The sequence below is a fragment of the Pteropus alecto genome, unplaced genomic scaffold (assembly GCF_000325575.1).
Source record: "Pteropus alecto unplaced genomic scaffold, ASM32557v1 scaffold131, whole genome shotgun sequence".
Taxonomy (NCBI): Eukaryota; Metazoa; Chordata; class Mammalia; order Chiroptera; family Pteropodidae; genus Pteropus; species Pteropus alecto.
This window is the reverse complement of record NW_006434709.1, coordinates 12,916,686-12,931,198: the sequence shown is the minus strand read 5'-3', so window position 1 is coordinate 12,931,198 and position 14,513 is coordinate 12,916,686. Positions and strand designations below refer to the sequence as shown.

At 34.4% G+C, this 14,513-nt stretch overlaps 1 protein-coding gene and 1 long non-coding RNA gene across 4 annotated transcripts in view; one reads left to right on the top strand and one right to left on the bottom strand.

Annotated features, from left to right (window-relative positions):
- Positions 1–88: 88 nt before the first annotated feature.
- Positions 89–13,432, top strand: LOC112477894. The gene is made up of 2 exons (XR_003045623.1): positions 89–240; positions 13,048–13,432. It is a non-coding gene; the product is annotated as an uncharacterized LOC112477894 (long non-coding RNA).
- The window catches only part of PNPT1 (polyribonucleotide nucleotidyltransferase 1), a 37,149-nt gene continuing 30,146 nt past the window's right edge, over positions 7,511–14,513 (bottom strand). For 2 of the 3 annotated variants that reach the window (XM_015587574.2, XM_015587575.2), the window contains exons 22-29: positions 14,434–14,497; positions 13,961–14,044; positions 13,560–13,643; positions 12,588–12,694; positions 12,454–12,509; positions 11,367–11,445; positions 9,507–9,554; positions 8,115–8,381 (exon numbers count right to left, since the gene is read on the bottom strand). In XM_015587574.2, the coding sequence (XP_015443060.1) occupies positions 8,223–8,381; positions 9,507–9,554; positions 11,367–11,445; positions 12,454–12,509; positions 12,588–12,694; positions 13,560–13,643; positions 13,961–14,044; positions 14,434–14,497 (681 nt within the window). In that variant the 3' untranslated portion in view covers positions 8,115–8,222. Of the gene's footprint in view, positions 8,382–9,506; positions 9,555–11,366; positions 11,446–12,453; positions 12,510–12,587; positions 12,695–13,559; positions 13,644–13,960; positions 14,045–14,433; positions 14,498–14,513 lie in introns of all 3 variants that reach the window. The other variant, XM_006909587.3, reaches the window with a different exon arrangement.

Below are 14,513 nucleotides of genomic sequence, written 5' to 3'. Positions count from 1 at the left end.
CGGTGCTGTACCGTGGTGGGCGGGCCTAAGTGAGATTTCTTCCTTTCTCGGCCCCGCCTACTGGTGTTGAATCTCGGAGGAGAGTGTGGTTCTCGCGAGCTCTCCGTCTCTGCTGGTGCCGCGAGACTTCTCTGAGTAGAGCGAGAACGGAGTCGTGGATCCCGGTTGGTGTGGTTGCTGTTTGCACCCGGCATGCAAGGAGTCGTGGGACCCAGTTCTGAGGAAAATCAAACCTGGGAGGTACGCATCGTTGGACGGGACTAACCCAAGGAGATGTGCTCGTATTCCTTAATGGAAGCTCACCTTGTCAGTCTATGGGAGAAAAATTGTTTAAATCTCTTTCTGTGAAGACATAGAAACTTTGAGCCTTTTAAGGCGACCCGAAATCCACGAAAACTCGTTGTGGAGTTTGTTACAGTTAAACATCTCAGGAAGTCTTCTATGGATCTCCTGGCGATTATAACATATTACAAAAAGTAGTTGGCAATTTCCTATTTCCCGCCAAAGCGTTTCACTGTTAGGTTTTTGGTAACTGGCCATTGAAAAGCATAATTTCCACTTCATGAAAATATAGTGCCCTTCCTGTGTTTGTAACTTTGGAAAATAAGTCTTCAGATAAGTGCAGGGAACTTAACGGGGAATTACCACCTTAACACATGTAAGAGCATTGTTTTGATATTTTTGAGATTCTCTTGTGGGCCTTTTTTGCTTTATCGGGAGGTCTTCTGCATTGAGTAAGCGAAGGAAGAATTCTTTCGGCATTCACGTTGTCAAACATCACATGTCAAACATCACATTAACTGTCAAACATTGCGCGGTAGATACACGCTATACACCAGGCAGTCTTTTATTTTAATTCCCGTTTGTTGCTGGCAGAATCCTTTTATTCGTTCTTTAAGACAGTCTCAGTTTGTTCAGCCGCCAGTTCTTTATCCTTTAGTTTGAAAGATGAAAACCAAGGGAGACGCAAACGTTGACCCTGCAGGGCATCTTGGGAATTGTAGTCATTACATTAATCAATGGTCTTGTCAAAACGTGCTTTTGTTTTGACCAGCTCATTTGTGTGGACAGCCTTCAGCGGTACACTGAAACGTGAGACAATGTCTTAACACAGAGCAGGCGCCCGATAAAATAAATTCTAATTTCAAAATCTGGAGATATTGCTTTTTTTTTTTTTTTTTAAAGAGGACCTCAGAAAATGTACTAGAATTAAGTAGTTATACATAACAATAGAGCTCATTAACTGTTGAGATTTATGTGGAAAAAATGCTTCTGAGCCCAGAGAAAATAACATTTCCATCTTGGGTTAGAGAAAGCGTCACACATATAACTTTAAGCCTGATGTTAGAGAATTCCTGAGTGAGAATTTGGCTTTTAAAATGTTCAAGGCTTATATGAATGTAAAGTCTGGACTTTAGGTGAACTTCAGGGTTGATTTGGTTTAGTGACTCAGCAGTATCAGTAAGAACTTTATTTCCTCCTGCTTCTCAGTTCTACTTTCTGCTCTGTCAAAGTCATCCTAAGGATGAATTTTAAGATGTGGTGGCCAAGAGCTCCAAAGGCTACATAGTTCTTCATCCACATCAAAATAGAATATCTTCACGTATCCCCAGTTGCATTGTGATTAGACTAAGTTAGGTCATATGCCCCCTACCCATGAACCTAGAGTTTCTCATCTAGGAAATGTCAAGCACCGATTGGCTGAGGCAAATCAGGGCCCATCCTTGGAGCTGTGGCTGGGGTTAATCACACTCAAATTCCTTGGAGGTTACACTATATGGTATGGGTAGAATAAATGTTAGAATGACAACCAGAGTATCCATTTTATCTTCCTATTACATACTCTTAGAGCACATTGTGCCCCCTTCTTTGTAGCATTTGTCATACTTGTAACTTTATTTGAATGATTTCTGATTTAGTAATTGTCTCCATATCTAGATGAAAAATTTCCATGATTCCAGGGAACTATGTTTTTTCTCACCATTGTATCTCCAATGCATAGGGTGTGGAACATAGCAAGTGCTCAATAACTTTTGAAAGAATGATGTTTCCTTTAGAAGTTTACTACTCAATTTGACATTACCCTAGCAGGTAATTTAATAACTACCCTATCAGCTCAACCGATATTAAATTACATCTTTCAGAGCTCCTGTCTGGTTTCTCTAATTTCTATTTCCAGGTAAAGCTGACCCTTGAACAGTGTGGGAGTTAGGGGTACTGACCCTCTGCACAGCTGAAAATCTGAGTATAACTGTTGACTCCCCCAAAACTTAACTATTGCTAATAGCCTACTGTTGACCATGACCAAAAAAAAAAAAAAAAAAAATTTTCAGATGCGACATGTCCTAAATTAAATTACAGCAGGCTGGAGAGTGGGAGGAAGAAATAAAGGAAGTTGATTAGTTAGCAATCGCAGGCCCAAACCAGCAAAAGATTGCCCACATTTATGAATGTACGTTGAAATTTTGAGTCAACTTTCAGGCAGCTATTTTAGCAAATATCTAAAAGTAACAGCCGACCACCAGTCACCACTACATCATGCTTATGCCTACATCCAATCCAGCAGCAACAAGTAGTTCTTCCTTATGGACTATTCACCTATCCCCAAACTTTTACCACTTCACCTTCTCCACCTCGCCCCTTATCTATAGACAATGTAAATTCTTTCAAAACAACTTATATTTTTCTTCTCCAAACTCATTGTATGAAGGATCCCCATCAGTCCTAGGATGGCAGACATACTTGTCTTCTCCATCTAGCCTTGCTGCTGGTCATTTAGACAGCATGCCCCACGACCCGGTCCTTTCTCTGGCTAACATGGCTCAATAAAAACTTTCAGGACAACTTTCGGTTTCTAAGATTTTTGTAACTGGAACACTTACTGATAACATGCAGTCAATTAACACATATTTTATAAGTTATATATATTATTTACTATATTCTTACTTAATCCACACTTTCATCCCTGTTTCAAAATCCCCCACTATCTACTGTGACAAGTATCCCCAAGTCAAAAGTCTTTCCCATTTCAGAAAATAAATCTCAGTGTCCCGAGGTGGTAGTGGCAGTGTTACAAAAGTGTGTATGGGTGTGTGTAGGCCTTTGGTTATTTATTGGGGAGTAGACCCAGGCATATAGCCCTTTTCTATATAGACTTTCACCTTGCCCTCAAATTTTTCACCCTGATCCGTTCTGATTTTTTCTGCATATAATTTGTTTTCTTCCTTGATCACCTCTGTATTCATTTAGGTTGTAAATTCCTCTGCTTTGCTAAGTCCACTACTGTCCTTCCATCTGCTTGTCATGTAACTCAGCAGTCCCCAACCTTTTTGGCACCAGGGATTGGTGCTCCTATGAGAATCTAATGCCTGATGATCTGAGGTGGAGCTGAGGTGGTGATGCTAGCCTAGTGCTGGGGAACCACTGCAAATACAGATGAAGCTTAGCTAGCTGGCCTGCCACTCACCTCCTGTGCTATGCAGCCTGGTTCCTAACAGGCCAAGGACCTTTACAGGTCTGTGGCCCCAGGGGTTGGGGACCCTGATGTAACTGATATTTGTTAAAATCTTTACTATTGTCTTTTGTTTGCCCTTTAGACTCTATACCTTAAAAAAAAATTAACTTTCAAAGAGATAGGCACTTGTGTATGGTTAATTTCCCATGTTTAACCAAGGTATTCTAACATGTTTTTATAGTTTTTTAATGTTTAGTTCTCTGATCCATTTGGGATTTTTTGTATATATGAAGTAGGATGCTAATGTAAATTTATTCCTCTAAATGGAGAGTCAATTGTCAATGTCATTTATAGATGAAATAATTTGAAGTGCTGTTTTAATCATTCTTTACTAAATTCACACACACATATACATACATGTATCTGGATTTGTCTGAATTCACTTGTTTTATTTGGTCAACTCTAGGATGACAGTTTCAGTTGCTATAGTTTTATAATTTGTTTATTAGACATTTGGTTGGTGTAGATGCTATGTAAGTGTACCACTCAGATCTCCAAGAGAATCTACTCTGAGGAACATAGTTGGCTAACAGTCAGCTGCCACCCCCTTTGGATCCACCATTGCATTTGTGCTAAAGCCATAAATCCCTGGAGCTGCTCCCAGCCAGTAGTTGAGCACAACGAGGATACTAAACTGGTCCTTTCCTGCCTAATACAGAACTCCTTTAATGGGCAACTTTGGCTTGGGGAACTTATCAGCCTAGATGAAACTTTCTTAGAACTACACTGTAGTCTGATGCTTTTTCCACCCCATATTTCCTTCCTTCCCTCATTTTAGAGAGGTCAGACTTCCACTGTGGTCTGTAGGCTTTCTCTGCCAATTCCTGAGGCTGTTTCATCCTTCACAGACATTTTGCCCAGTCAATATGTTGCATATCTTATCCCTTCATGGCATCTGCTTCTCTGAGGACGAAAACTGATATAGGTAGTATAGGGATTGGTGCAAGAAATCAGTCATTTCCTAGCACAGGGTGGCTGCTTGACCACTGATTTCACTAGTAATGACCTAGGAAAACATCCCAAAAGAGGGGAATGCTGGTGTCTATACAACAAAAGATACAGGGGAAACAATGGAAGGAAAGCAGAACTGTTTAAGTGTACTACTGCCTTGTAGAGGGATAATGAGAAGCTGAAGGCACATGACACAGTTAAAAGCTAAGTAGAGAACCAAAGTATCTGGAGAAGACCATCTAAAAACCACTTAAAATTGTTATAAAACAATTAGTTGCTAAAATAAATAGCTATTTTCTGGAGTCAAAAGCTGCTGTTAGCTTATATCTACTTCTCTCACTTTTTCCAGGATTCAAAGAGCTACCCTAGCAGGGAGTTTGCCCAGTCCCTAGGGGTTCTGGCCAGGGTTAAACTGTCTCAAAGGTATCCCAAAGTCAGTAAAATCTTGATTATCCAGTCTTGATCTCCAGCCCCCTTGATCAAACACCCAAAAAATCTGACCCCAGTAGTTCTCCTCTGGCTCTTGCTAGTATATGCTGGTTTATTATTTTTAGTTCCTTCAGTATATAGTCTCTTTCCTCCCTTTTTAGGCTGAACAGTTAAATCTCAGGCAGATTTAGATGAGATTTAACCCTAGTTAACACAGCCTCTTAGCTAGAAGAAATGAGATTGGACACCCAGTTAAATTTGAATTTCAAGTAAACAAAGAATAATATATATATTTTTTACTTTAAGTATATTCCAAATATTGCATGGGCCATACTGTCACCGAACATGTTTCCCTGAAATTAGTTTCACTTGGCATTGTTATTTTATCTGGGAATCCTATTCAGGTTTGACACCTTTCTCAAGCTAAGCCTATCTCTTCCAGGAGAACTGGAACTCAGAGCCAGGTAACTTCCTGGTGACAGCCAGTCTTTTGCCCCATGCTTTGAAAATGTTTGTATAGAAGATTAAAACTTGTGTGAAAAGAAGCACAAATGAGAGGCCATGAGACTGCACAGGCAGGTTGAGAGGGAAAACTTCCTTAGTTCCTGATGATTTGACAGTCCTGGTTCCAGTCTACCACTGGGAGTATGACTGGGCTTCTGTGAAATAAATTCATGGCGGTGTTAAATATTTCCCCTCTCTCTTTAGCTAAACTTACGTTGGTTTCTATCCCATGATACCAAGACATTTTATCTCTTTTCCATTTTCACTGCCTACCACTCTAGTCTCAACTCTTTAAGAGCCTAGAATTTTGTATAAGCATGTTAAACTTTCACATGATCTAGGTGTCCACCTTCTCTTCGTAAGTAACCAAGCATATTCCTGCTTGATTAAACGTTTTGAAAATATCACATACATGGCCATCTCCTCTTATATTCTTTAATAAAATTTGCTTTCTAATTCTGGTGAAGAACAGGTACAAGACTAAGGAGTAAAAGTCTGTGAAACTGGTTTATAAAATGAACTATATTCTAAACTTAAAATACCAAGTGAAAATGAAGTTGTTAGTCTTTTTATCTGGAATTCTTTCCTAAATAGCTGCATATCTTCCTCCACTTCATTCAGGTCACTGCTCAAATGTTACCTACTCAGAGAGGCCATTCTGGATTATTTTATCTAAGATAGTACCTTTTCTTTATCACTCTATCCCCTTTTCCAGTTCTTTTTCTTTTAAGAACCTATTAGGAATGGGAGCAACGATGGAAGAGGTCTTTCTGCAAGGCGGCAAAGTGTTACTAAGAGGTCTGAGTCACTTCTGCAAGCCTTGAGGGTACAGGGGGGGCCAAAGAACCCAAATCCTTAGAGGCACCTACCCCATTTTTCAAAGGTTCAGGCTTTCCCAACCAAGGCCCTAACCGCATAGCAGATATCCTAGGCTAAGCATTTAGATATCTTTAGAGCTCTATAACTGTCAAATCCCATGCTTATTTTTTTCTACTGGAAGAAATAAGGGCTTCTCTATGAAGACCCTATCACTACTGGACATTTTATATACTTATTTACTGTCAGTTTCCATCCACTAGAATGTGAGCATTGTAACTTATGTTTTGTTTACTGATGCATCCCTTGTACACATTATAGTGCCTGGCACATAGTAAGTGTTGAATAAATAAATGCTATGATTGTTTGAAGTGAACTAAGAATGATACTGATATTCATACTATTATCTTAGATCCAGAAATTCAAGCTAATCTACGAGGGGAAAAAAATTGACTATAAGAACTGTAATTGATGTGCAGAGAGGTGTCAATAACAAAGAATATGAAGGAAGAGTCTTGTAAGTACCTATACTGCACTATCAAAGATAGGCACTCCATTTGAGTCATTATAAATTAGTTTTTAGAATATAATAGCCTTCATAGAAAACTTTATTAGGAAGTAAAGAAGACTACCAAGATTTGAATGAAGACAAAAAGAAGTCAGACATTAAGTGTAGGCTCTTGGTTTAAGTGGAAATAGGATGCTTTTCGTAGTCTGTGATGAGTGAGCTAAATAAACAGTATGGTAACTTTTTGGTACTATTCGTCTCTAGAGTTTAAGAACTAGCTTCATTTATTCTGTATTAGCAGTTAGGAGTCCCTTTGAAAAATAGAGAACTTAAAAACATAATTTTGAAATTCCATCATTGGGGATTATGTCTTAAACAGAAGGCAGAGAGAATAAAAAAATTTTGTTATGACTGTAAAATAGAACAATCAAATGTACAAAGTATAGTGTTTAAATCTCTTTCATTTTTCAATTAACGTTTAATATTTCAGAAATTATATCAACAACTAAATGCTATTTTACACACTATAGCTAGATATATGATTAATGTCTACTGACTAAAAAATATTTTAAAAAATTTTTGGCCAGCTAAATTTTTAATATTTTACTAACTAGTTAGCCTCGAGTCTTGAGTTCACAAATATTTTATCAGATTTTTAAAAGTATTGCATATTCTAAATTATGATTTCCATGAGCCATTTACTTTGTGGAATTATAACTAATATAATTAATAATTGGAATGAACATCTTATAGCTATTTCTAATAATTATATCAACAGCTTCTATATATGACTGTTTCAAACTTTTATTATTTGAAAATCATGAGTACTCTATCCCTTATACCAAGAACATCCATACATATACAATTAAAATATGACCTAGTCTATTTAATGAGGAAATGATTTTTTGATATTTCCTAAATATTTGCTAAACTTGGAAAACATACTACCTCATTCTAGTTAGGATTTCATTTATTATATTTACTTAACTATATTATGGTTTTGTGACCAATTTGAAAGGCAGTAAGTATATCATCAAAAACATCAAATTAGCTCCCTCAACTCCATATTACATCTGATAACTGTACTAAAGAAATAGGCACTGGCTTTAATATGGAGGTTTCAGTTTGTGAAATAGTTGTAGTAAAGTTGGGCAAAGATGATAGCCATAAGATGACTAAGATATGTAGGAAGTTATCCATTATTGTAGCAAATGTGATCTATTATTTCTAAATTTTTCAGATATTTCAGAATTACAGTAAATAAAGGGTAGTAATATTTTCTAAGATGTATAAATGGTTAACTTTTAATAAATATTTGATTTATAATATAAATAAGAATATATAGGTAACTCTTGAAATTAAAAAATGGCACATGTAAAATGAACATTTTAATATAAATCATTAGAATATATTTATAGTATATATAAATCTATACATTAGAAGATACTACTGAAACTTTGCTCTATAGAATATCACTCTAGAATTCTCTTAAAAAATATATTACTGGGAAGAATTAGATGATGACTGTGAAAAAGATTCTCCCATTACAATGCTGCTTCTGTCATTTAGAGTTTTGACAACAGTGGTAGCTGGAGACTGGAGCACTTTCCGAGAAAGTCTCATTCTTCCATCAGCTGGATCACGTCCAAAGTATTTCACCTGTGTTAAAGAAACAAATTTACTTTTAAAGTTATTGTACACTGACATCCAAATTAAAAGATATTTCAATTTACATGGTCCAAATAAGGCAATGATTAATGATTGTTTTTATTTGTTAACAGAAAGCATAGCTCAGTGTTAGGTGATGGTATATGCTAATACATATATTTTGGTTAAGTAATGATTATAAAAAAGGAAAAGAGATAGGGGCATTTTGTTGCCTAATTATAATCTTCTGTTAGACTCATCTGTGCCTTCTTATTCTCTCCAAGCCAGGTCCCTACACCAGAACAGTCAAAACCATGGTGAATGATTCTAGACAAAGACTTTCTGAGCCTAATTGTGCTACAAACTATATGAGATTATGCTTAGGTCACTATGCTTAGGTCACTCAGATTACTGCTCAAAGGACTATCACACTGGAGGTTATTTGACTTCACTTTAGTGAAAAAGTCAGGGGGAAATGTGGCAGTTTTTAAGTTGCTTCTGATGTCAAAACAAAACAAAACAACCTTACACAGAGGTATTATTGAACAAGGGGACTAGAGATTGGGAATAAACTAAAAGCTTTAGTTACTCAGGTATTAGGTGTAACGGGAACAATGTGAAGTGTCCAGAAAAACCCAGGTTAGCAATAAGTTCTTTCATCCACTCATGAAGGACTATAAAAAGGAGGTCAATTTTGTCATCAGAATTGTAGAACTAAATAACATGGCTTTCATCAAACTCAAAAACTTTTAGCCTCAGGCAGTGCAGAAGCAATTGAAGTCTCAATTCGAAAATGACATTAAAAGTCTTCAACAAAGTTACATTTATCAGGGTTCTCATGTCCTGTCTCCAAATCACTGACTTGGCATAGCCATCACTAAGCTGCTCATATATTTTTAAAAGCTCTAGCGGGGACTATTGTTCTAACCAAACTGTAAGTTCCTTGAGGGAAAGAATTGTGCCTTAAATCCTTAATGAGTCTGTTTAAGCAACCCTAAGATTAAAAAAAAGAACGGCATATAAATAATACAAATCACTGATGTTGATTTGATTTTTTCAGCTTACTTTTTGAAACAAATAACTGAAACTTCAAATACAATTTATAATTCTAAGGCTAAAAGTTTGAAATACAAGTACCTGAATTTCTTGGCCAACTTCTAATCCTAGGGCAGTGGGATGTTTAATCTGAAAGAGAACATGTTAGTTGTCATATATAATTACTTAACATCTATGGTAATATACTACCCCCCACCCCGCCCTGGAAGTGGAAAATAGCTTTATTGATTTTTCTGATTATAAAATCTTAATTATAAAGATTTAAAATAATACAGAAGTATTCAGATGATAGTAAAAATCATCCCAAATCCTTCTACTTATAAACTATTATTAACACACCAATGAGTATTTCTTCAAATGTCTATTTAGTGTGTGTATACTGCATTTGTATAGATGGACCTTACTGAGCTTGTTGTTTCATTCAATAATATGTTGAGGACATCCTTTTATATCAATAAATGAAACATAGTCAAGTATTCAAATGATATAATTTGTATAACCAACCCCTATAGATGATCATTTAATTTGTTTTAAATTCTAGTACTGTAAATGTTAATAATTGGTGAATATAGGTGAAAGGTATATGGGTGTTCAGTGTATTTTCCAAAACAAAAATTTGAGGAAAAATAAACTGCAGTGTTGTGATGATTATGTATTCATCTACTTTACTTATCTTCTTAAAACATATCTACACGTGGAACTCCTAGGTCCAAAGGTACTCATATACATTTATCAAATATTTTCCAAAAAGCTTATCTCAATTTACATTCCTATCAGCAGTGTATGAGAATACCCATTTCTTCCCCACATTCTTATTCACACTGGGAATTTTCAACTATCTGAGAGCTGAAAATGGTAATTTGATTTTATTTGCACTTAAAAAAATTGCTATAGATATTAAATATCTTGATTAACTTAAAAAAAAAAAACCCGTTTGTCCATATTCTTTCCTTATTTTCCTACTGGTGTTCATCTTTCTTACTGATCTGTATAAGCCCTTTGTATATGATGCCTCTGTCATATGCTATAAACATTTTTTTCCCTAAGTTGCTGCTTGTTTTTGAACCTTTTTTAATTTTGCCATATAATTAAAAAACATCATGAGGTAAAATTTTATCAATTTATTTACACTTTTGGCTTTGATATCATGCTGAGAAGTATTTACACAGTCTCAAGATTATTAAAATGCCCTCCCTCAACACTCCCCTCATGCCCCAATTTTCTTTTTCTTTTTTCACTACCTTAAAAAAATGTATTTTTTTTTTACATTTAGCTTCTTATTCTAGGTGGGATTTTAGTATTAAAAAAGTAGAGATCTTGCTTTATGATAATCAGCTGCAGCAGTATGATTTATTGAATAATCTTTGATTCTTCACTGACTGACTGTTTAGCAGGTCTTATAGTCCCATATATATAACTGGGTTTATTTCTGGTCTTTTTTTTTCCTGTTGCATGGACTGTATTTCTGGGACAGTAATACACTGTTTTATTCTCTATAGCTTTATATTTTAATAGATGGTAAAACACATTCCTATTAGTCTTCTACTCCATAGTTTTTTGGAATGTTTTCATATTCTATCTTTATGTATAAACTATAACAAAAATTAAATAAATTTAAAAACATCCTGAGAATTATCTTGCCACGATTGGTTGATCAAGAAAATTGGGAAAACAGAGTTATACCTAGATATTTTTAGTAACTGCTTTGTGTTAACTTTAGATGTTATTCTACCCCAAAATTTTTAAGAGTGTTTCTATTCTGGAAGAAGAAATATAAATAGCTGTAAACAACGTAAAACCTTTGGTCTGCAGCACCTCTGTCATTTTTGGTTTTCTATATTAGGCCAGTAGTGGACAAAGTACACAGTTCTTGTCAATCTAGGAAATTTCACTATAGTTATTTTAAGGCAGTTTTTAAAATAATCAAATCTCATTTTTTACCTTTCGTTGATCAAGTTGTGAGTTATGAAGTAGTACTGCAGTCATATTAGGATATAGTTTAACCATTACTCCAGTGTCTCTACAAAAAAGGAAATAAGCCTGGTTAAAATATTAAGTATCTATGTATCTACTGATAATCAAACTGTGATTATGTTTTCATAGGAAAACAAAGTTAAAAAAAAACAACCCTCCAGTATATTTTTATAACTATAAAAGATATGATTATCTAGAAGGGATACTTATTTTTTCAATTGGAAATACACCCTGTATGTAAACACTTGTGAATCAAAGGACAGAGAAAAGATGAAAGAAAAATATATAGTGAAGAGCTTTTAGAATATATAGTCTATCATTCTCTTCATAAATTTTACAAAATTTTTTTAAATGCTATTCAGTATTTTAAAATAGTGTAGCATTATCAATCCATTATGTAGTCATTTAAGGAAGGGGGTTAAATAAACTGAGATACTTATTCCATTAAAAATTTTCCTTATTTACTCTGATCTGAAATAAGCCATTCTATTTCTTAGTTTTCACCTGTGATATTAAATCATCTTACTGCCTTTTATCATTCATTTCAGATTACCTTGAACATTCATGCTACATCTAATATCTTTTTTTCTTAAAAAGAGGATTCTTTGATCCTGAAAATGTAATCTTTTTATCTGGTAAAAAAAATGCTTTGAGGTTGAAACTCTCATTTAAAAAAAATGTGCTACTTAGGCATTAAATAGTACTATCTTTAAAACACCAACAAGAAACTACCAAAAAAGGAAAAAGCAGAAAGAAAAAGGAAATATTGCTAAGTCTATTTTGGGCCAGTTAACTATTTACTGGGAAAATTAAAATGGTGAGAAATTTGTTTAAATAATTCAGTTAGAAGAATCTATTAATGTAATCACAGAACCATGTTACTGAAAATCTACAAACTGGTATAGAAAATAAAATTATATTTAAAAATATTAATGATTGGTAATTAATGTGTTATCTAAACATGTAATTTCAAAGTAAATAAAACATGAAGTTAATATGGGCTTGTAATGTAAGTCATTAAAAAAAAACAGTACAGCATATTACTTGATATTACCTGATTTCAGTTATTGTGGCGGTATATACTGCTCCAAATTCTAGCTGCTGCTCTTGCTGTAAGTGCAAAATAAGCCATAAGATTGATAAAACAGCAGTAAAAAGTAGAAAAAGTATCATAAGATCTGTACTTACATCATCTTTGCAGATTTCGGTAATGAAGTCTCTTGCTTCATGCATAGCACTGGGTGTTGGTGCAAATATAGAAAATGTTTCTTCATCCACCTGACTAATAGTTACACCTTTTAAAAAGATAATTTAACATTAAAGTTAAATTGCTCATTCCCGTGGAGACTAGTCTTTAAAGTAGATGTGAGAGGAGGGGAGCAAACTGGAAGTAACCAGGCAGGGTTGTGCCGTGTTTAATCACTGCTTTAGGAATGAAAGAATTGACATACATACTGCACACTTGCAATGTACGCAACATTGTACTAGCCAATTTCCTCTTTCTTGCAGTCAATGTCTCCTCTTTCTTGGTGGGATAAAGCATATGTTCTAATTTTGGAGGTTTTGGTTTTGCCTACTTAATAATGAATAGAAATTATACTAGAACCCTTTCCTCACCTTTTCTTTCTTCTTTTTCCTTACCCTGTAGGGTGGTGAACACATGAATGAGGGATGAAATCATGTCAGTTTCTCAATCTTAACTGGGTAAGGCGACTCTTCTTCTCACTTTCTTTCAATAACCTCAAAACTGGTAAGTACTTGGTAATTCAAAAATTGCTTCCAGAAAAAACAAATTAAAGTATACTATTTCTGCACATACTCTTTAAATAAGAGTCTAAATAAGACTGAGTGAAAAATAGCCAAAGCAATCAAAAGAGAAAACTAAAGCAAACTTAAATGTTTGATTTGAAATTATTGCAAAAAAACCCTGAAGAATTCTAGGCCATCCTTCTTGAATATAGTTAAGGATGATCATTTGCTATTTTATAAATAGGCATACAGAAAATTTACAGTAAAGAGATGTCAATGTTAAATCCTTTTCTTTTGGTCTTTCTCTTATTTATCAAACATATTTTTGGAGCAACACAATAGAGATGACATGGCAAACTTATATGGCCTCCTAACTTTATCTAAAAAACCCAAGCTTCATACAACTCTTACCTGTTTCGGCCTGAAGTTTTTTTAAGTAATATCCACCTGGTCCAACAAATTTTGCTCGTTTTGATAATGGAACCTGAACAGTTTCTGAAATGTACAGATAAAAATATAAATAATTCAAATACATATATAAACCTAAAACATGTCCTGGTCACTTATTTTTATTCTGGCCTAGGCACATGTAAAAATATTTCAGTTTGACATAGAAAAAGTTTTTTACTTGACTAAAATTACTGAAAATTCTGTCAAGAATATCTCCCCAAATTTAAAGTATTAAAACTATAAAAGTATTTAAATAGTTTTGTTTTGTTTATGGAGATAAAAAAACATTTAACAATAGTAATATACTTTCATATATTAATGTTTACTTTATCTTGAAATCAGTAATAATTTTAATGTATTACCTACAACTGGTCCACTTTCTTTTCTAGATGTTCGAGGTTTTGAAATAGTTTTGTTCATAATCTGTAATATCTCCTTCTTTGCCCCTAGAAGAGATTAAAAACATAATAAAAGTTATAACTACATAAAATAGATGTGATCAGGTATAGCAGTATTCTTAGTTTTTATGGCATTAAGTCTAAACTCTTTAGCTTAATCAAAGCTCTTCACATCCCAATTACCTTGACAATTCTATTCGAATTTCCTTCTGTATAAATTCCATTTTAGAGTTACTAAATTTGTAAAAATGGAATTTTCACAGTTCTCTTACTTTGGTGATTAGTCATGTGCCTAATAACGTAATACTTCTTGATCTACGCTGTTACATGAAATTTTATTTTCTAAAGCATTATTTTATAATAAGCCTAATGGAAATTATAGTTCTATTAACAAACTAGAGGATGAAAAGAGAATGAGGCACACTGGCTTGGCTTACCCGAGGCTTGTTGAATGGCTTCCATTATAATTTTTACTGGTATTCCAGGTAATTTAATATCAGCCTAATAAATAAAAGCC